General features: G+C 45.2%; 1 protein-coding gene across 12 annotated transcripts in view; it reads left to right on the top strand.

Moving 5' to 3' along the window:
* Positions 1–928: 928 nt before the first annotated feature.
* COL26A1 (collagen type XXVI alpha 1 chain) overlaps positions 929–23,122 on the top strand; it is a 159,311-nt gene continuing 137,117 nt past the window's right edge. For 10 of the 12 annotated variants that reach the window (XM_088066291.1, XM_088066288.1, XM_014254925.2 and 7 more), the window contains exon 1: positions 2,947–3,345. In XM_088066291.1, the coding sequence (XP_087922417.1) occupies positions 3,194–3,345 (152 nt within the window). In that variant the 5' untranslated portion in view covers positions 2,947–3,193. Of the gene's footprint in view, positions 1,154–2,946; positions 3,346–23,122 lie in introns of those variants that run through there. The other 2 variants (XM_088066297.1, XM_088066296.1) reach the window with 1 other exon arrangement.

The raw sequence follows: 23,122 nt of genomic DNA, 5'->3' as shown, positions 1-23,122 counted from the left end.
TCTATTTTAAATATATTACGTCTGGTTTATAAGAATAGGACTGTTCAGATTTCAAGGGTTTTCTTCTCAAAGCCAGTCCCTCTGATAAATTGAAGGGATTATGTTTTTGTTGGCTGTCTTTGTTACCTCCATCACTGTGTTTCCAATTTATCAACATAGTTTTGAGAAATTGTTAGAATATGTTGCACTCGTAAGCACCATGGGGAGAAAAAATATTCATTTATTACTGCTATTGTGTTTGATTATATTACGCATATCCAAAGGACTAAAATGAAATGTCATCTTTAATTCTCCCCTTACAGTAGACAATATCACCCTTTCTTCTCTCTTTCCAGAAACAGCTTGGAAGTCAATTCTTCATTTTCATTTTAAATCAGCCATACAGAATAGAAGCAAATGTGCATTAAGGACATGGCAGAAGTAATGGGAGTCTGGAGATCTGAGCTCTGTTTCTGGCTCTGCCTTTAGCTCTTTACAGTCTTGAGCAAAGTCATTTGACCTCTGGTCTCCACTCTCAGTTCATGAAATAGGAAGACCATTTGCTTCCTACAGATGTCTCTAATGATTTGCCAGAATCATGTCTTGTCTAATCACCTGTGTTTAATATCTCCTAGGGTCTTGCAAAATCAGTGAAGGCTGAAGCAGCAAATTTTCCATGCAGCAGAAAATAACATGTTTTTGGAAAGTTAAGACTTGAAGACTACAAAGAGCTTCTGAAGGGTCCAACCCAGGCCAGGAGAATGGGTCAGAAAGCTACTGCTCTTCGGTGTTGTTAAATATCTGTAATGATCTATCTGAGCCTGTCAGGAGAGGGAGGTATGATTGGGACAAAAGGCTGAACCCTGCCCTCAGCACTCAGTCTGGTGCTGCAACAAACTGCTGGGGTGGAGGCCCAGCTGCATCCACTTTGTGCAGATGGAGCTGAGGATGAGCACCCAGACTGAGGGGAAAGGGGTTCTTAGAGAACTGCCTTAAGAACTGTTTTGCTATTCCTGACTCCTTTCCTAGGTGAAGGCTGAATTTGGAGTGGTTTGTAGTCCAGCTTAGAGGGAAGAGCAGAGTAAGTCTCTTCTTTTGTTGCCATGTTAAGCTGAGCAGAGGTTTCCTGAGGACTGACTCTGAGCAGCACGTTGGAAAGGCTGAACATCCTAGGGTGAGTTTCTGGGAGCTGTGTGCTTTCTTGGGAGTGAGAGAAGGGAAAATGTTTCCCTTGCTGGAGGTGAGGGGAGTATAAAAGGAAGAGTGCTCAGGCTGCCCTGAGCCAGGGCTGGGGACAGAGGGCCCTGTTATGTCCCAGCTTTAGGCACTGAGGGCTTTTTGTAAATAAATAGTGCCTGTTTTTGAGTGGGCTTCACAGTCCAGTGTTACTGGAACAGAACTTTTAGATCCCTTTGGGCTCAGAGAGGGCTGGTCCACTGCCTGCTCTGGGTCTAGGGCAGCCCGGGGAGGCTGTGCTGAGCTGCAGTGCAAACTGCATCTCTGCCTCCTTGTGCGATTTGCTTCAGTGATTAATGACAGCGGCTGTTTAAAAACCTGGTGCCTCATTTGCAGTCTAAACTTGTCTGGTTACAGGCTCCAGCCAGGGGCTATTTATCTCTGTGTGCACACAGAGAGGTGGGCACCGTGGGGGAAGGGGTGGCTGCTCACCTGTGGCTGGGGGCAAATGCCAGATACAAGATCCTGGATTTTCCCAGTGTCTTGTAGTGAACATTTTTCAGCTGCAGCATCTTGCAGAGATTGTATTGCCCTCGAGGGAAGAGGGTCTCTGCTTTTGCAGAGCCCCACGGGGAGGCCCTGGGCCCCTAGAATACCCCAGCAAGAGACCTGCTTTCAGTGGCACTGCTTGCAGTCTTTGGCTGACTGCACAGTGAAGGTGCAGATGGGGTGTTGAGAGCTTGCAAGATCTGAGGGTAAAAAATTTAGAAAGACAATTGTGTCATCTTTAAAATTAAATCTCTCCTTGAGGATTGGGGCAGAGATGTTGCTTGTCCAGTCATTAAACTGCAATAGCCCAGGTTCCTCTGAGCTGGGAAGGGGACACTGAGCCAGCAAACGGGGTTGTGACACTGTTGCCAAATGGGGGATGTACAAGGGTTTTAAATAGAGACTCAGTTGCTATACAGAGAGGGAATCTTGCTGCTGCCTTCCTTCTTGGGGTGTTACCATTGTGAAACACCCACATGCTTCTACAACTGCAAAAATAATCCTCCTGCCTGGGGTTGACTGCAATTCTTCAAGCTCAGGGGCATCCTGGGTGATAAGCCAAGGGAGTCCGTGGGAAGTGGTGGCAAAGGGAGCACTTGTGTGTGAATCATAGACTCATGAAGGCTGGAAAAGATCTCTAAGATCACAGAGTCCAACAGTCAACCTCACAGTCATGTTCACCACTAAGCCGTGTACCCATCTGAATGATGCCAGAATGAGCAGGATGCACCCAGTGAAAGCAGAGATCACTTTCTCACTGCTTACCTTGTGACTGAAGAATCTTAAAATTATTTATTTCCTATTTTATCTGTGTAACTTCTGCAGCAGAAGTTATCTGTGAACGTGTCACCAGCTTTGGGATATTGGGGCTGCACTGCTGAGCGGTGCGCTCCCTTCGACCTGGCCCTCGGTTAACCGGGGAGACACACGGATTTCTGCAGTGTGTCGGTGATGCTTGGTTCGGTTGGGGACTGGGGTTCCCCGGGCGCTCCCTGCCCGCGGGGCGCTGCCGGCTGTGCCCGGGGCCAGGCGCAGCCCCGCGCGTTCCGTGTCCTGCGGGAGCGCGGCTCGCCTGCCCCGGGCCGACGGAACCCCTCGGCAGCGGGGTCTGCCGCGAGGCTTGGCAAGGGTTAACGCCGAAGCCCCACGCCCCCTTTGACGGAGTCGGGCCAACCTCGCCAAATTTGAAAAGGCATCCGGGGCTGAGTGTGCGCCCTGGGAGCATCGAGCCGCGCTGGCCCCGGACCCCCTGCGCGGGCAGCAGCCGCCGCCACCGGGGCTCGGCTTGCCGAGGGTCGGGGCTTCCCTTTGGCAGCCGGAGCAGCCATCCCCGTGTGCCCGGCACCCCGTTGCCCCCCTGCCCCGGGGCTCCTCCGTGCCGTGGGATCCCGCCGTGACCCCGGCCGGGGGAGCACGGTGTGGCCCCGCGCCTGCCGTGCGGTGTTCGGGGGAAAGGCGGAGGCGGTAGGAGATCCCCGTTCTTGCAAAAATGCAGCTTGCTCTTTTCTTGTCCTGGTGCTGCTGCCTGCATGGATGCGCGCTGGGCACCGGCTTCCTCTATCAATTCCCAGCATCAACCCTGCAGCACAACTACCCAGAGCAGAGCTCCGGCTCGCCGGGCAGCGGCTTCGCCAGTCGCCGGTGAGTAAGACCGGGTCCGCCTCCGGGCGAGGAGGCTGCGCCCCGCTGGTGGCTCCGGGGGGACAAACGGACACGGCAAAGCCACGGGCAGCGGTCCCTCGCAGGGTGCAGGGCCGGGCTGGGCTGCCCGCATCCTCAGTGGGGTGCGGAACGCTCCCTACCTGCCCGCAGCAGCGTCCGCCTCCTGGGGCAGGGAGCGGCTGGGGAATCGAGGAGCTGAGTTTGGGTAAATGACACCCGCAAAGTCTCCCCCTGCCGCGCCCAGCCCGCCGGGCAGGGGAAGGGGTTTTGCCGGGGCTGCGCGTCCGTGCGCAGTGCGCAGCCGGAGCAGGAAAACCTCCTGAGCCGGGATACTGGGGATACCGGCAGAGGGAACTGTTATAGCCCTCGGCTGCGAGGAGAAACTTGTTCAGCTCAACAAAGGAAAGCCCTTAATTGCAGATCTCTCTTCAAGAGCTGCAACTTCCAAGTAGCCGTTTAAAACCATACCTCCCACTCTTCTCCTCTCCCGCCACCCCAACCCAATTTCTTATAAACTTAATATAAATCAGGTTTGATTTACTGTATCTTACTGCTTCAGTAGAGCAAACAATTTAGGCTTCTCCCCCTCCCCTCTGTTTTCTCTGGGTATTTCTCTAGAGGTGAAACAGCTGTTCAGATGAATGAGCTGCACTGTATAAAGCAAGAGAGTGGCTTAACCTGATTCCAGTTGTTCTTGAATTACACTTTTTTCTTTTTTTCCCCCCTGTCATTCCCTTAAATGGGGACTTGAGATTTAATATTCAGGGCTCGTCCATCCTGTCTCTACCTCTTTTCCTTCTCCCTTGCTAATACCTAGTCTGCGTGAGTTGTGCTGCTGTTAGCACCGCTTACTTGGGCTGGGGATTGGGAAAAGGCATGGACACCGTGGATTTCCGTGTCGGGGGTACAGGGGCGAGCACCAGCACTGTGCCTTGCATGGGGCTCGCATATGGTGCGGATTTCCCCCCGGGGAGAGGTGGCTTTGTCCGCTGCGCTGTCAGACAGACCTGGGGCTGCAGGGGGTGTGATGTTAAACTACAGCAACTGTCAAAGGGTTTGAAACGGCAGAAAATTACAGGAGAGTAATGGGATAAACCTATCCAAGCTGGATCTCTTCCAAGGTACCCCCTTCCCAAAGCATGAGCTGCAATGAGAACCACATGTCATTTGTCTTACATATCTATTACCCTGCAGATCTTTGTTCAGAGCTACCACGCTTACATGAACGTGGACTCTGCTCACCAAAGACCTTCCCCAGTTCCCACTCTTTCCCAGTTTTCCTGTGTCTCAGTGGTTTGGATAGCTGATGCTTTGTCAGGGGAACATGTCTCTCTCCAAGTCTATAAAGTGTTGTGTCAACCCACATAAACCTGATTTAAACAATAATGTTGGGGAAAGCTGGTAGATTTTTTAGATTTATTTTTTGTGCCCGATGGAACTTTGCCTTGGGAGAATCTCCTAGTTTATTGCAGATGGGGAAGTAAAAAATTGAAGCGAGGAAAAAATCAGTGGATGTTGTGAAAGAAAAATTCAAGTGCTCAGTCAAATATCACACGTTGAAGCAATCTTTGTATGTTTTAATTTCCCCTTGAGTGGTGAAGTTTTGTTGTTGGCAAATGTCTAACAGCTTCACTTTCTGATGGGAAAATCTCTGTGGGAAAATTTTCTCCAGCCACAGTGTTGGACCTTTGAGGGAAGTCTCCTGCCGGGTGCAGCTTCAGGTTGGGATAGCTGGACTTTTCTGGATTTAATATGGTCCATGAGAGGAGTGAGGCTTTTTGCTCCGTGTCTGACATTAATCTATATGGGTGTAAGGTCTTTTTTCAAGGACTGATTTAGACTGGTATAGACAGGTTTTTATGTTGTTCAGTGTCCCTTTTGCCATTGAAACATGGGATCTTGGTAGCACCTGAATTATGTGAAGCAACAGCAGCTCCATCACAGCAAAGCTTTCTGGCCTCTGCCCTTGAAAAACAAGATGGTGGGAAGGTGATTGCTATTAATGGCACTATATGGCCATTCTCACTTTCTCTTCTTCAACCTTCCCAGTGTGTGCTTTGTCCAGTGACTTCTGGCACTTTACTGAGTCATAAATAAGCAGGGACAGAGCCTTGAAAGTTTGTGCTGCAGCTCCAGGTGTTGGTACATTGCAGCATATACTGATGAAATGCTGTACAGCTGACAGATTTCCTTGATACAGGACACACCATATTTCTGCACTTTTCTTTTCCTGTCCTTGATCAACAAGTGGTTGAGCTGTTTGGGAATCTGCTATTGATTTTCTAAAAATTAACTTGTCATAAGAGTTGTATTTCTCCAAGGGGAGAAGTTTCTGTAGTCCTTTGTGCTGATATATCCCTTGGTATCTAGGTTGCAGTCTGGCTCAAAGATGGGCTCCTGAGGCTCTGAGAACTGCTGACCATATTTCCTGCCAGAAAAGTAAGGCCCTGAGCCCTGTAAAAAACTTGGGGTGCTGGTGAAGGGAAATTTGGAGGAAAAAAATATGGTTATTCACATTCTTCGAAGTGAAGCCATGGAATACTTGTTCTGGAGGAATGATGTATTCTTTGTTCCTTTTTTTTTTTTTTTTTCCTCCTTTAATGAATATTTTAGCTTCTAGTTGGCTTCAGTTAACAGGTCTTGATTATTAGACCAAAGACACTTGTAGTCTATCTTTGCATGTGCTTGAAATGAACTTCTGATGTGCAAGTGCTGGTGACTGAGATCCAGGCAGTAGTGTCTGTTTGCATTCCATAGACTGCAACAGCCTCACAGTTTAGCTTGAAATTCCCATTCGGTGCATGCATTTTGAACTTGCTGCTATGTTAAGGAAATGAATGGGAAGTGGACTTTACTGGAAGCATAAGAATGGAGGGGCTGCCTGCCAAGGAGAAATAGTCCTCCAAGCTTTGAGAAGCTTTGCTGAGTTAAGGGAAGCGTGTTCCCATGCTGGAAGTAGCTCAGTTGTCAAGGAATGTCTGTTTCTGTGTTAGTTGTCTTTGGGGTTTGTGCTCTCCCAACTCCTCATTCTATTTTCCTGTACTTTCTAATTAGTCATGCATTGAGTGCTTGTGAACTTAATTGTGAGAGTCAGAAGCTTCTGAGAATAGATGCAGGGCTCAGACAGGAAACCTCTTTGGATGAGAAATGGAGGTGGCTGAAAAAAAATCCCAAAACATGAACCCAAAAGCAATGTAGGATGATAATTTTTTTTCTGGGATCATTACAGTGCAATCACAAAAGCCCTCCAGGGTGGATGCAAGTCCAGCTGTGGCAGTTCGGTCTTCAAAACACTCTTCAGCCTAAAAACTTCCTCCTGTTAATGAACATTAGAACCATGATGTTACAAATAACAGGACTGTACAAATAGGTATTATCCACATTCTGCTGGTAATTGCAGGTTTTGTCACAGTAATTCCCAGTGCTTCCTACATCAGTGATGTTTCTTGAGGATGGATATGGAGAGGAAAGTAGTATCTGGTAGCTGTAAAAGGCAGAGGCTTTGACATGGAAGGCCAGGTGGCCTTTAGCCATTTCATGCTGTGACTCAAAGCACAGCCCAGAAGAGCAAGACCTGGGTTCCAGTTGCTCCTCCACCAATGGTTTACTCCATATTTTGCTGTGGGTTCCATGGAATAGTTAAACATGCTCGGTGAGCTGCTTTGATGTGGGAATGATATTTAAACAGACATCAGATTTCCAGTACTGCAGCTTGTCTTGCTTCCCTGAGAAACCCAAAGTGTTGGTGCTTGAAATATGTAGCCAATTATTCCTTGAGGCTACTAATTTCCCAACAAGGTCACTTGAATGTCTGGCTCTCAAGATGTCTGTGTGGGCCTCTTGCAGGTAGATGTGTTCTGTCCAGGATAACTGCCTGTGTTGTGCCTGGGCCTACAGCTACATCTGTGCTGGGCTGGAAATGATCCTCCCCAGAACAAATGCACTGTAGTGTAGCAACCTCCAGCCTCTTAGGTGAGGTTTTAATTCTTGTAAGTAACTGTGAGTCTCTTTATGCAATAGAAGCCTGTTCTTTATAGTAAAAGGCCATCTATGAATAAATATCCCTATTTATGCAGTCTGTCAGAATCCTTTCAGAATGCGTATCTGGAGTTTTCCTGATGGATTTTTATTAATTCTCTCCTCATTAGAGAAAGATGACTTGAGCCTTATTTCAGCCTCAAATTCTGAACCTTTCGTGACTCTTAAGTGGGTGTGGAATACAAAACTATACATATTGGCCAAATGTGGTTCTCTCTCCTTTTAGTGACAGGATCTCGCTCTCTGAGTCATTCTCTCCATCACCTAATTGTCTGCTCATTGCCTGAGGTCCCTGGTTTGCTATGGACTGAGAGGATGTCAAGCAAACAAACTGGGATTTGTGTCATGCTGAGTCCTCTGTTCTAATTCCACTTTGAAGTGCCCGACCCAGGTAACCAAGGGGTCAGAAGGTCTTGAGCTCATCACCAGACCCTGGAACTATTTGGTGTTTGTTCCCTGGACTCTGCAGCCATATGATCTTCATCTGACTCGTGGGGTTCAGGGCTGTAACTTTGCAATGCAATTAGCAGTGGAGCCAATGGTTGTCTGAGGGTCTGGTGACACTGGAATGGCTTTGAAATACCAGATGTGATTGTGGCTACTGCAGTAAATTGTATTCCTGTAGGAAATCTACTGTCCTGCCTTTCCAGCTGCTTGTGTGAATAATTTTCTCTTAGGTATGTTTCATTTACCAGCTTGAGGGGAGAAACCAAAGGGAGCAGAAAGGCAAAACAATGGGTGCCAGTGAACTTGTGCTCCCCTTGGATAAATTAACAAATGTTTCCTTCAATGATCCTTTTTTTTCAGTTTTCCCAAAGTTGAGCTTGTTAGGGTGCTAAAGTGCTGGTGGAAACAGGTCAGGTTAGAAATGTCACAGCTGTGCTTGGGGAGTGGCTCTGTGACACTGGGATCATAGAATATTTACTCACATCTTTGTTTTCTTGGGCTGTGTCTTGATAAAGGGGGGAAAATGAAGAATGACTTTCAGATAAGGATTAAGAACTGAAAGCATAGAGTGCTTTAGGTCTTCTGGGTCAGGGTAATGGACCCTTTCCTGCATCGGACCAGTGTGTCTGGAAATGTTACTGATTTATAAAGCATAGATGCCTTTCCTATAGGATAATACAAGAATTAATCCAACAGCATTTCTGAAATATGCACAAAGCTCTCAACTCACTTTTAATTAGGCAGATCTAGACAGTGCTTAAATTTACTTCCACTGAGGCATAATGTTTATTTTGAATCTTTGAGCATACAGCCAGCCTGTGCCAACTTAGATATCACAAAGATTCCATTGAGGATAATAGCTGCAAATTGGAAAAAAGGCCAGTGCTACTAATTTGGTCACTGTCCTACATTTTTCATCTTTTTGTACAGCTGAATAATACTAAATCTCTTGCTTAGTGTAAATATGCACAGTGTAGCACTCATCTGGGTTAGAGTCCCTAATGCTGCAGAAACCAGTGAGAGTAGGAACTGTGATATTGTTCCTTGTTGGTTTTGTTCCTTGACTCCTTTTTTTTGCAGAGATGGTTGTTTGTTGATGTGTAATGTATTACATGTTTCAGGTGCTTTAGCTGGTTTTGACAAGTAATGTTTTCCTCCTCTTGGAACTGAACAGATGTGTAAGTTAAAAGTATGCTAGGGTGGAAGTATTGCCTGTAATATTTAGGTTTTGCTGTTTGAAAATAGTTGAATCTTCTGGGGACGACCAACAAATAGGAAGCTGTTCCAGATTTCAGACTCCTTTTCAGCTTTCTAAAGTTGGTCAGTCCTATTTCTGGCAAAGAAAGAAGCCTCTTCTATCTGTCTAGGAATGGCTTTTACCCAGAGGCCCACACAGTGGATGCCTCTGAGAGAAAAGCAGAAGGCAGCTTCACAATGTTTCATGTTTGGAGCAGTTCAGTCTCCTCTTCCATATTGATGTAGTTTATCTAGGAAAGAGAATCTGCCACTCAAAACCATAATAGTTAATTTTGAAACTGAGAAGAGATGGTAGCTGAGAGATTCTCTTACTTAGGACTCTTCCCTTTACCTCTGTGGCTTGCTTTGTGTCTCCTGTCCATCCTCCCAGAGCTGAGTAAGGCTGTTCTTATCCAGCCACCTGCCTTTGTGCTGAGCAGACAAACCATCTGTCAAAACATTAAAGCTAAAGTGAGGTACCACTGCAGAGAAGGGACCAATTCATGTCCAATATTGACATCAGGTTATGTAGTCAGATGTCTTTTTAATCAATTCCACTTTTTCTGCCCCTAGGAACTGGGTGGAAGTGATATTCTTTGCAGCATTTGTGCTGGATACAGGCATGTGTTTGCTCAGAGCATCTCAGAAATGCCAGTGCAGTGAAATCATGAGGCAGGGGAGTATTCCCTGGATGTGGTTGTGTAACCAAGTTATATTGAGTCTGTAGAGTTAAGGACAGGTCCAGTTCTGTTTCTTCTGGATGTCCCCGCATCTCTTCTGTGTGTGTATGTGCACTCTGGAGAGGAGGTGTGTTTGTCTCTGCAGATGGACAACACACTTGATTCCTGATTTCCACTTTTTAATGGAATAAAAAGACCAGAGACATGGAAAGAGCGTGCCTTATAAAGGTAGTATGTGATACGGTATTTAATGAAAGATGCCAGTTTCATGCAAAGACAGTTTTGGGGGTGGACTGTGAGGAAGGTGGCACAGCAAATTTGATTGCAGGACCTGAGGACTAAGGTTCTTGGTTTTCTGTGTGTGAAATGGGAACAGCATGCCCCTTACCCTGCGCATGTTGGATGTTAGAGCTGTTTAGGACTAAGAAAAGGCAGCTGCATAGGTGCTAAATGAGCTAAGTACTCCTTTTGCCCCGTTGGGATGACCTTGTGAGATGGAGCTGCTCAGTTAAGGCACTACACAAAAACTTCCCTTCTTGCCCTTGGCTTGTTTTGTGCCTGGGGTTAATCAACATCTGCTTTTTCCCTACAGGACTTTGCTTAGTTGTTCAGGAGTGTGGTGCTGGGAGCTCTCAGCTTGGTTTGAGCTGCTGCTCCTGGGAAAGGGTTGGGGGCAGATGGGCTGCTGGATGGATGACATAACGTCTCCATGCTGGGCTCCTGTTGGCCCGGGGTGGCGGTGCTTGCTGGGGTGTGGTAGCCCTGAACGGAAGGGCAGACATTTCTTTTTTGCTGTGTGCTGCTTAGCTCTTATTAAACTCAGATGTTTCTAACCCCTTTCTCTGGGCTCCCATTATTGCTGTAAACACAGCAGAGCACAGGGAGCTTTTTCAAATCCTTGTCTGAGGCAGCAATGGGTGACAGCTCTCCCCACATGAATTTAACGCTTCAACCCGAGGGAGATTCTGCTTGTGTTTTCCCTAAAGAAAAAGACTTTTTAATCTGAGGGTACTTCTCCTGCTCCTGCCTCGGGTTGCTTGGCTTCCTGACTTTCTTCTTGCCTGATTCTGTCTTGTGCTTCCCCAGAACCTGTCTGGTTTCTGCAACCCTGCTCGATGTGGGCTGTCTGGCTGCTTGTCTCACCACTGTATCTTGTTGAGATGTTGTTGTTTGCATTTTCAGTGGCAGTGAAAGCAATACCAGCTAAAATAAGGTTTCTGTTGCTGTGCTAGGATGAGTCAAAAAGGCTCTCCCAGAAGGAACTCCTAGATCTGCCTGTCTGCTGGTCTGTATCTCAGCTGTACCTGTTCCAGATTTGCTGTGTGCTTCTGACAGAAAATGACATTTCAGCTTTCTGTGGAAGGAGAAAGAGAGGAGAGACTGCCATGGCAACAGGATCTTAGATGCTTCCTACCTATGAACCACAACTTCACCCAGCATGAGCTACTGTACCCCTGCAGGGGAACTTAGGAATCCTTGGTATCTCTGAATATAACCCACTAACTTTGAGGTAAATCCAGGCTATTTATAACCTCCTTGTATGCAGTTCTCCAAGGACTATATCCATTGCAAATCTACTTAGGAGTCTCAAATATCTGTCCATTTAATATAATTCTTCTTTGAACTGAGAAATTCTTGGCCCAGTTGAAGTATCAGAGCTGCTTTGTGCATAGCATTGGTTTAGTAAAAGCTGTGTTCCTGGAAGATCTCAAATGGTCTGTCAGATCATCTGTATGACTTGTTCTTGTGACATTTGTGTTTTGCTCTAGTCCTGTGTTGTCCCTTGTTGTAAATTGAGCTAAAAAGTTCTTGACACAGAGCTTAGACTAAGGCAGATGTTAGGAAGGTCATTGCCATTCCGATGCTGTATTTTGTCACTGGGTGTTAAGTTTCCTTTTGGAAATTTAGGCTGTCCTAAAACTCTTAAAAGATGAGCTACCTTGTTGCAAGGGTCTCAAAATCTGGTCCCTTGAATCTCTGGCTTGGTTTAAATTGCCCTTCAAAAGTTTATGGCATGTGGGGAGGTACAGAGAGCTTTTCTCCATTGTGATTCTGCATCTCCAAGAAAACACTGATTTAATTTGTGATCACTGCAGATTTGAGGTGAACTTTTTATGCAGCTTTTAATAAACTTAGAGCTAAAATGGCAGTGCCCCTGAGAAACGAGCTGTCAGCTTGTGTACGTCACTGGCACCAGCAGTACAGGACAGAGAAAATCTGATATGCTTAAGCTTCAGTATTTCAACATGGCAAACCCTGCTAACCTAAACACTGAGGGGGGAGCTGCATTCTTTGCTATGCCTAATCTCTGTATTTTGTTAAACATGCATTCCTGCCAGAACTTTATTGGACAGAACAATAGTGACCAGCTGGGCAAGTGACCCTGGCTTTTCTGGTCGGCAGAGGAATTCAGCATCTGAGAAGTTCAGATTCTCATGTGCAGCTTATAGTGATCTGGATTTAGTTGCTTTTAATTATTAGCTGGCTGATTCATAAGGCTTTGTTTTCCACCCTCTTTCCCAAGACAAAGACTATTTCCTTAAATGCTCAATATATATTCTATAGAGCAGCACAGAGTCTGGGAACTGAGACTTGCAAGTTCTCTCTCTTTTCTTTCCCCTAAATAAAATGGGAATAGTAATACTTCCCTTCATGTAAAGGAAGGCTCTGGGGAGTATTTCACGAGGGTGTGGTTATATCTTAGAGGGAAAGCTACAAAATCCAAAGTATTGTATATGAATTTATGCTGAAGTTTATAATAAATCTGTGAATGATAATACTTGGCTCTTGTATAAACTTCCACTCTTACAGAATAGAGGTCATTGCTCCCTGTTTACTGTACCTCTCTGAGTCTGAATGACTGAAACTGGTCTTTGGGAGTAAGTCTTTGCCTGAGCTCTGCAGAGAAGGGTTAGTTTGCAGGAGATGCTGGGGGGTGGGAGAGGGAGGTGCTGAGCAGGGCAGACTGGACTGACCAGTAGCAGAGAGCTGGCTGATGGCACAAGGCTCAGGGGCTTTCCTGCCCCCAAGGTGGATTCTGGGAGCCTGGACATACCTTTAGAAGCAGCACTGACTGCTGCTTTGTGCTCAGGGCACAAATGCCTGTGGCAATGGGTGTGACTCAAGAGCACCAGCCTTGGAAAAAAGGCAGCTCTGGGCTGTGATGCTGCAAACTTCCCCTGTTCCCATCTGAAGTACAGCAGAGAGCAAAAAGGCAAATTGGCTCTGTAGGATGTTACAGTGCTTGGCTTAATGCTGCTGTAAATCAGCATAACCTGCAGCAAAAGCTATAGCCTCCCTGCAGTGTATTTCAGGATACAGCACTGAGCCAAAGGGTTTAAACTATCACACAGTAAAATGCTGTCTCTGGGGCAGCTGTTACTGGAAGTCACTAATGTATATCACAAATGATACAAAAACTTTGGATTACAGAGTGGTAGGAATTCTTAGGCTGTCGGCCTGTGGATAAGCTTTGAATGAGTGTGCATTGCAAGCAGAAATAATAGGATCTCATATTGCCAAGCACTAGAAAAATACTTGAGGCCTGATACTGTAATTAAAAGTCTGCTAAAACCCTTGCAAGACCTCTGCAACCAAACCCATTGTAAATTTATTTCAAGAACCGCAGCAACATACTAATTTTCTTGGGTAATGTCCTTTGAAACAATCAAGCTCTCTAATTATGTCTGTCAGGCCTTGCCAAGTGGTTCTTGGCATCTGAACTAGAAGGTTTTCAAAGTAGCTTCTGCAAATGACTGTGGAATTTTGCTGAAGGTAAACTTTCAGCTCCCAGGTACCATTTGGAGAAGTTGCTGCATAACTTTTAGGAAGGTTAGGGTGAAGCTGTGTATCTCTACAGTGGCTGGGAAGAAGGAGGAGAAAAGTGGGAATGTGGAAACTATAGGAGTCATCCCAGCTTGTCTCTTGAATGCAGCTAGAAACTGGGTTGATTTGTGTCGGACATTTCAGCTGGCTGAGCCTGGGAGTCATCTTGTGCTGCCTTTGCCTGGGTGATGGATTGGATCTCAGGATCCCTTGCTTGTGGAAGCAAGGTTGGTTTTGCACGGCACCTCCATGAGGTCTGATGTCTGGGGGGTGGTTTGGGGCGGATTTTTTTTAACCAACCAAAAAACACCACCACAAAGATCAACACCAAACCCCATACAAGCATTTGACTGGAATCACACACTTCCCATGGGCTTGTGGCTCAAACGTTGCCAGTAACAGCTGTATAGGTGAACAGGCTGTTCCCATGGACGTACCTCCAGCAAGGGGAACCAGTTCAAGAGCTGTTCCATCACTCCATGGTCTGAGGTTCCACCAACCTTTTTGATTTGTGAATGAGAGTGGTTTCAAGTGAAACTCAAACTATTTTGTTTCTGCTGTGATGCAAGTCTGCCACAGCCATTTAATGTGATGCTCAGCACTGCAGTGTTCATATATCCCTCTATACCTCCTTAGAAAACCTCAAGTGAGTGCTCTGGTAATAGCAGCTGCTGGCTTTGCTTCCAGGGTGGCCCAGTCTGGCACTCTCCTTTTCTGAGACAATGCATGGAAAAATGTCTCCAAACTGTAGTGAAAGGTGGATGGGAAAGCTCTCATGCATGTTTCTACGAGGGAGGAAAAACCACAAACAAGTTTGAGCTGTTGTATGTGAGGGCTGTTTGTGTACATACTTAGTGCAATAATAAACACAGATTGTTGCTGTGTGTCACTCACAGTTTGCTGGTTTTCCTCCAGTTGTTCTTCCCAAACTATGAAAAAGGTACCAGAAATACAGAATAACTGTCACCCATTGATAAAATTCAGGTCATAACTGCTTGTTTTAATCTAACTTTTATCTTGCATGCTATTTGTGTCGCTCTTCATTCTCTGATGGAAAAAATGTGTGTAAATAGAAGAAGAGGAAAAAAAAAAAGTTAATCTCTCTTTAATGGTTTTGCCTTGAATTTGCCCCAAGCTTTCGTCAGTATTGTGTGTTTAATGTATTTAGTGTCAGCCACTCCTTTGCACACACAGACTGAGACCCTCTCACCAGTAACTCCATACATTCCCATTCCCAGCAGAATGATGAGGGATGCCTGTGAAGTGTTTGCTTTAGGAGTTTGGTTCACTTGTGGGCATCAGTTTGCACTCTCACCAATTTGTGGTTAAAATGCTTTATGTTGTGGAGTTTTGCACTTTGCCATGGTGGAGCAGTTAGGTTGCCCTGTACTTTGGCATTGGCAGGCAACTTTTAACTTAAACCATCACCAAAGAAACCCTACAAACCACCGTCTAGTGGAGTTTGCTGTACAATTCTGCACAGAACAGGGCAGGAATTTTTTTGACCAAATGCCTGTATCTCTCCTTCAGACCTCCTGCTGTCCCCTCTCTTGCTCAGTGCTGCTTTCTCCCCATCCGGTTTCCCACGTGTGTACTCGGGAATGTTTCAAGGCAGTGTTATCATTCCTAAGGAATCTACTGTGCATGCATAGGCTATGGAGGGTTTTTTTTTCAGCTGTTATTACTTGGCCAAATGAAACCCATTTTCCACCTGGATACTGAAATGTAGATCTCCTCCCTTCCAAACAGAGGCTTCCAAAGCACTGAGGCACTAAAGCAGTTTTGTAGATTGCTCAAGAATTTTTTAATAATAGAGAAAGGTGTTAGTGTTTCCATTCACAAGATAAAGGCTTTCTTTTTTTAAGTGCTTTTTATTTCTAATGAACAAACTGGGTTGCAGCAGGATTTAAAAGGAGAATACAAGTAATTGTTCTTGGCTAGAAATGAGGTATGGCAACTACTTCCAGAACCAGTGAAAGCTTAGGAAGTTGTGTTAAAAGCAGAACAAGCCTTTTATATTGAAAATAGTTAGGTAGAGCATTTAGTTTCTTGCTGTCTCTTTACAGTCTGTCTGTAGACAGATATCAAAGTGCAGTGGGTTCTGTGTGATTAAAACACACCATCTGCTGAAGAGTGAGTTTAAAACTTGGTGAGGCAACATCAGGTGCTCACTAGCAAAGGTTTGGGACTACTGTGTGCAAAGAGCTGAGCTACAGCAGAGGCTGCGGAGTTATTTTTGATGGCATTGGACGGGTGCAGTCAGGAGAGTGTAAGAGTGGGAGTCTGGAGGAAGGTGAAAAGGAGGCTGCTGGTACAGCAGATTGTTGTGCCTCATCCAAGCCATGCTATAGTTGCAGGGAGGTTTCAATGAGGCCTCTACTTAGTGCAGAGGAGGCTCTTTGGAAGGGCTGGTCATTGGCAACCAGGAGGTGTTTTAGAGCAATTCACTTCATTTCTATGGGCACTGGGAAGGACTGGCTTGAGAGGGAGGTGAGGAAGAGAAAGATGTGATAAACTAATCATCCATGGACATGGACATGTGTTTGTAAAGGCTATTGCTAGTTTGCTACACTAATGGTGCTTTTTAAGAGTTTTAGCCAGTGCAAGTTGGAATTTAGTTTAACCTTAAAGCTATTGATACATCCTCCTGCCTTAGCTTCTGATCTTGCTCTCAATATGCCCTTGAATCAAAACCGGCTGTTGTAAAGGGCAAACTCAGCTCTCTGATGACAGAACAGATCTCAGTTCTGATGTTCCTACTTCCCTACACATGAAACTCCCATGGGTGTGACTGGAACAATAGGATTATTTTCCAAATTATTTTTTATTGTAGTAACGCCCAGGACAGCCTTGTGCCAGACATGGCAGACATGGAATAAAAAGTTTTCAATTTAAATAGCAAATTAACACACAGACTTTGGGGTTTGTTTTTCAGGCTGATTAACACTTTGAATACCCAGACAGATAGGTTTTCCAAGGCTTTGTTTTCACTGAACTGGGTCTTATGTGGCTCATCCTGGGGATGTCTGAGCTGGGCTGGGTGTAATAGGCTGATTTATCTACTGCACACAACACAGCCTGGTGTTCAGATGACTTGGCACATTGGTAGAGCAGTAACTGGAGAAAAGTGCTTTGCTGTTGAGGTGCTGACATATTAGTGGGGTACAACTGTCCCCAAAAGAGTCTTCCTGGAGCAGCAGCAGGAGTCTTGTCTCAGGCCTGGTGCAAATGCTGGCTCACAGGTACCTGAGCTTCAGCTGCCTCACTGAACACAAGTGGCTAATCTGAAAAAGCTAAAAGGAAGAAGATAAATTGTTGATCTCAAAGCAAAATAAGAAGATGGATTTGTCTTGACTGGCCTATTGTTTCTAATCACCTTCTCCAGCATAGGAAACATTAGAAAACTGTAGAGTTTTCTTGCACTTGAGGAAAGGCTGTTCCCTTGGTGGTTTCAGTGGGGTTGTTGTCATGTCTGGCACTTTGGCAGTCACCTGGACCAGGAGTGATGTGCAGTACAGCTGAGCCTGCAGTCCTGCTGCAGTTTCAGTCTAGAAGAGGTGCCTCTGGCTCATGAGATCCTGCTCCCAACAGTGATGGGCAGTCACACGGTAGGTCACTACTTAGAAATGTCTGCTGTGTAGTCCCTTGTACACCACAAATTCCTTTACAAGTTGCTGACCAAATTGAAGACCTAGACTGAAAATATTGGAATGTGCCACAAGAAAAGAGAAGTGGGCAGGTAGGAGAAGTGTTGCTAGAAGAGTTGTGGGTTCAGTTTACCTGATACAGCTGTTTGTGCAGGTATTTCCAGTTGCATCCTAAGACCTGAAGCTGATACTTTAATCTGTTTTTTGATACCTTATGGGGCTCACTGCTCTGATGGTTGAAAAACATTAGGTAAATACATCTGTATTTCCCTAAAGAGAAAGCAATGTGCTGTCTGTGGGGTCTCTTCCTATACATATTTTTTTCTTTCTAGCTATCAAAAGGATGTACCTGTCTCCAGTGGCAGCAATATCCCAACTGTTCATCTCCAGGAAAAGCCCAAAACATGCATGTTACGTGAGCAGATTAACATCATGAAATAGTAGGAAGTTTGATCATGGCATCCTAATTTTTTATTTTATTTTTTTTTTTATACACTCAACACTGTCCTTTTGACATTGCCTTTTGTTCTTGCTGTAGTTTGTGGTTTTTGGTGCCAGTATAATGTTAATGAAAAACACTGCTTCATTTAGGCCAAGTGCCTGTGTTCCTGTCATGCATGTGGCATTCATTGCTGCTGGTAAGTGCTGGGAGTTTGGCACCAGAGGGCTGAATGGGAGGCACAAAGATACTCTGTTGTCTGTACAGAGCTCTATAAGCGAAAAAACAAAACAAAGTTGGGAGCAGGCCCTGTCCAATCCCTGCAGATTGGCTGGTGATGCAGATGCAGGCTCTGTAGGGCAAAGGGTGGGATTTAAGGAGATGCTGAAACCAGCAGGAGCGTGATTTGTCCCTTTTGGAGGACTGGATTGTGCAAAGTGTTTTGTTGTAAGGGGAATTAAAGACAGCCATGGGCACTGCCTTTGTGGATGGTGCAGTAGTAAAGCACAGGATGCTCTGACTGGATCAGTGACTCCTTACACTGCTTTTCTTAATGTTTTCCTTTCTGCAAAGGTTTTGAGGACAAGCAGTGTCAGTGCTCTGTTCTTCTACATAAAATTCACAGTCTACCTCTTGCTAAGTCAAATTAAGAGTTTAATTCTGAATTAATTTTTGTAAACTCAGGTGTACTGACTTTTATCGAAGTTAGTCCAATGCTATTAGTGAGGATCAGGGTCACTGTCCTCAGCTTAACCAGTTCTAGATCAGCCCCTTAGAGGACACAGACCAAATCTACCAAATGTAGACTTTGACCACAGGGATCTGTTTCAGACAAATAGTTGCCAAATCCCAGCTCTCTACTTTCAATCAAGGTCTTAAGGATTTTTTTTCCTGTGATCCCACCCCTCTTTTTAAGGTCAGGCTTTTTAGAAATGAGCAAACCAGTTCTGTGGATGTATTCACAGTATGGAGGTGTTAGACCTATCTACAGCCACGTTATCCAGCTGTGCAAAAATGTTTAGACTCAGGTTCTTCTTTTGAAAGGCTCTAATTCAAGCAGCTTTTAATGTTGCAAAAATGACATACTTGGTTGTAATTGTGCATGATTTCCATGCTGCATGGATATCAAATGCCAAATTCCATCAAGTCAGTCTAATTTAACAAAGACAGATTCCATGGATATTTTTATACATTTCCTCTTTCCTCCCTCTGTGAACACTGCAAAGTACTGTCTTCTCATTGATTGTGATAAGCTCATGGGAGGGAGCAGCAAAACATTTCAGTGTGTAAAAGAATGTCTGTAAAAGCAAAGAACTTCAAAGGGGTGAAGCCCCATTTTATTTCTGAGCACTCAGACATGGACTAACTTCTTTCATTTCTGTGCTGAAGGTAATTATGGTTCAGATCAACCATATTTATGGTTTGATTCAGTTGGAACATGTCACTGGCAAACTGAGAGGAGACAGGTACTGGGTATAAATCAGAGGCACTTTGTGCTGGGGGAATATTCCTTGTGTCTTCCCAGCCCTCTGCCCTTAAGCACACGCAAACAGGTGTGCAGGCATAGAGGGGCATGTTTTGAATGCAGTCAATGTGTTTCTTATACTACCTGCCCAATCAACATTTAAATCTTCATCTGCCTCTGTTCTATCCTTCATTAATATGAGTGCTGATGCTCTACAAGTGGATCAAGGGTGTGTAACAGGTAAGTGTTCTTATCTTCAGAGCTATTCCTGCAGTAGCTGCAGCAGCTGGCAGGTGCAAAGTGAATGAGTTTGAAAGTCAGAAGAGAAGAGGAATGTTCTCATGGCTGAAGGAGCTGAATGTGGCTCTGGGGAGCTGGATCCCCTCCTTGTCTCTGAAGAAGAGTTGCACACATGTTCCATAGTGTTTAGCTATGCTGCCTCTAGGTGTTGAATAATTCCAATAGAGAGAGGTTTTCCCTTAGCCCCTGTAACTTCAGTGGCTGCAGGAAGGTAAAGTCTTGTGCAGTTTCCTATGGATTGAAGAAAGCTCAGCTCTCGAGGTAGTGCTTTTTGGAGGGTCATCCCTGCATAAAACAAAGCAAGGAAAGCACAGTTAAATGTGCTTGGCTGCAGAGCTTGCTGAAGACTGAAGCTGTTGTGCAGACTGAACTGTGTTTTCCTCCTAAGGTAAAGATTCCTCTAGGACTAAATTCCCTCCAGCAGACTCTGATAATCCACTTTGTGTGGGAAAACTTAAGGCTGTTATTGGCAAGTGAGTATTTGAAGTGCACTAAGCACAGAACATATTGCCCCCCTGGGGAAGGGTTATGCTATTGGGAGGTTCCTAGATAAATTGTCCCATCTTACTCTGCTAGCCAGAACTTATTTTTATGGCCACTTTGTTCAGACTCTTATTGTGGGGGTGGAGTGGTGGTGTGTGCAGAGAGATTGGAGTTCCTTCCAATCTTTGTCTGACCAACATAGTGGAGTAGGAGACCTGGAACTTGTCTTATTCTTGTTCATGCCTCTGGCTCTCTGCTGCTTCAAATGGCTGCTGCTGTCTGGCTTCAGAAACACCAGCAGCCTTCCAGTTTTATTCCTTTCCCAAGATGAATGGGCTGTTACAGAGATTTTTCTCCCTGTTTTGCAGGAGTCAAGGTAACCTCTGTTAGTGACTATGAAGTGCTCAGTGGGAGTAAGGCATGCATAAAACATCAACATTGACAACAAGATTACTGTGGCTTGTCATGGCTTCTGACTTGCAGGTCTCTTAAAACTTTGTAATGGAGGAGCAAAACCTGCTTTGAACTTAACCCTGCCATCATAAGCTTGTGTACAGCCAGCCCCTTGCCCCTGCCAGGTGGTCTTTGATGGATTCCTTAGCAATGGTCCATCTATCTACAGGGAATCCTGAATCAATTCATCAACACTGAACATTCCAATATTGTGGAGACTGCTGGTTACAATTGAATTTTGTAGCTGGCTCTTTGCTGGACAATGAGCTGGATGACAGCCTTGATCCTAAAACCTAGTTACCTGGGGAGAGCATGAATACAGCCAAGAACAGGGGAAACTTAAGCCCAACTTGGCTTTTATCTGAGCTTTCCAGTAACATGTGATGGGATTGTTTCCTCTTTAGCCAGGTCACAGCAGTAAAGAGCAATCTGGTCACAGCCAACTGAATCAGCTGGAAAACTTGATGAGAGTCAAAGCACAGTCAGGGAGGTGTGTATTTGTGAATAAGAAAGGAATACTGTAGTTTTAAAGAACTGGATGGTTCAGGAAGAGATACCCCAGAGAGCCTGGCAGCCTTTGAATCTGGATTTCTTGGCATGTAGAGGGCAACTTCTGCTCCTGGCCTCAAGGGAATATATAAATGACTAACCCCTCCTAATGCTGGGTTCCAGCACACAGTGTATGGATTGCTGTTCTGGCAGAGCAAATGGGATGCTGTACTATTTACACAGAGAAAAGGGCACACTTTGCTTTCATTGAGTCAGAACGGCAACTTTTTCCCAGTGAAAGTCAGTGACCTTCTGATTTTATTGAAATTCCTCTCTAGGATTGCAGGGAAATTGATAGCTCCAGTGAAAAATGTTATGAGGAAACTTGGGGAAATCTACCTAGCTATCAAAACACTCCTACTGTTTTCTGTGCCCTAAATGTTGATCTCTGCTAAGTATAACACACAGTGTGTTATCCTTATGGAAACAAAAAGATAATTCAGTGCAGTTGTTTACATAGGACAAAGCTTTAGGGCAAATCACAAGCATCAGAAATGCCAGCCTTACTGAGAGACTTCTGTGATATTTATTGAGAGTGGGGAGGGTCAGTTTGTGCCCAAACACGTGGAACAGGTGCTGATGAAACCATCCTGCATGTTAAGTGTTCTCCCACTCCCAGAGAGACTTCTCTTCCTGCTGGCTTGTCCAGTTAACTGTCTGTGGGAATTCCAAACACAGAAAGCTCTCAAAATCTTGTAAATACAAGCTTAGATATAGACATAGATACAAGGTTTGACCTGAGGCCTTAGAGGAAGCTTCCAAGCTTAGAATCGTAAGTAAGAATGTGAATTTAAATAGAAAGACATCATTAAGTTGTAAGAAATGTTAAGGTTTTAAAGTTAAGATATAAAAGTAATAAGAAGTTTAAGGTATAATAAGTAGTCTTGTGTGTCACTACATGATAAGAAAGTGTGCACTGTGGCAGAGATGTATCAAACAAAATAATTAGTTACTAATGTGAAGGCAGAAACATTATTTTGTGGCATTAGTTTATTGGCTAAATAACTTCTTTTAAAAGGCCTTGTAACCTCTGGTCTTGTGACCACTGACCAAGAATATGTGGTAAATAAGATGAAGACGTACTTACTCCTTCATGAGGCTGTAGAAAAAATAATAAATCATGATTTGAAACGTCTCCCTAAATCCCAACAACTGTCTACCAAACCCACACCAAATCTCCATTTTACTCAGCTCTAGAGCAGCTTTGTGCAGAGCCCAGCTGGGAGGATTGTTTCTGCTGAAGCAGTTCTGAGCTGGTGGGAGCATGGTGTGCTCTCACGGATTTTGGGAGCTGGAGCCGTGTCCTTCAGTCCAGTGAGAGCATCAGCCCGCAGGTCCTGCCTGGGAGGTGGTGCCTGCTGTAGGTCTGTCCCTGGCAGGGCAGGCAGCCTTGGATTTGTGTGTGGTGCTGAACTGTCACCCCTCTGAAAGAGGTGATTAGGTAAGAATGCAGCCACTTCCATTTGTGAGCTGCACAATCCCAATTCACTGGCCGCTTGCTGAGTCCTGACCAGTTCAGCCCGGTGGTTCTGACACTGCTCGGTTTGTGATCCCTTCTCCAGGGAATGGAGCCAGCTAACAGCCAGGTGGCTTTTCTCTTGTGATCCACCTGGAATGCCCTCCAGGGACCTCCAGGATGAAGAGAAACTTGGAAAAAGTGAGCAGTTTGGACTCGGAAAGAAGCAAACAGTGAGGGATGGATGGATGGATGGATGGATGGAGAGATCCCTTATGCACCCTGTGGGCTTAGGGAACACTAATCCCAGTGCAAATTGCAGTGGTGAGAAGGAAGGGAAGATGAAGTTTCCTGTCAGTGTCTTCCCATCCATGAAATGATTGCTCTAACTATGCTGTCCAGGAATTAAACTCTGATATGTGAGTGTGTGGCTCTTCTGGAATCTACAATATTTTAGCTTGGTTATATGTTAGCTTACACTTTTCCACCCTCTGCAGTCCCTTTTCTCTCTCACAGTTGGGTGACAGACTATAAAAACATCCAGAATCTCTAGGAGTGAACTGTGAGTCCAAATAAACTTCTGCTGAGGGGTGCAGGAGGTTCAGAAAGTCAGTGGGGTTCAGGTATGGCTTTGTTTCTGGTGTCTGCCTACAGAAGCAAACTGCACCTCCAGCTTCCTGTGTCAGCCTGGAGACCTGCCCTGTGAAATCCTCTCAGGCCAGGATGAGGATGTGATCA

The sequence above is a fragment of the Pseudopodoces humilis genome, chromosome 23 (assembly GCF_049639895.1).
Source record: "Pseudopodoces humilis isolate 2021_Gansu_Grassland_sample_001 chromosome 23, ASM4963989v1, whole genome shotgun sequence".
Classification (NCBI taxonomy): Eukaryota; Metazoa; Chordata; class Aves; order Passeriformes; family Paridae; genus Pseudopodoces; species Pseudopodoces humilis.
Note: the sequence above shows the minus strand (reverse complement) of the source record. Positions and strands in the feature narration are given on the sequence as shown.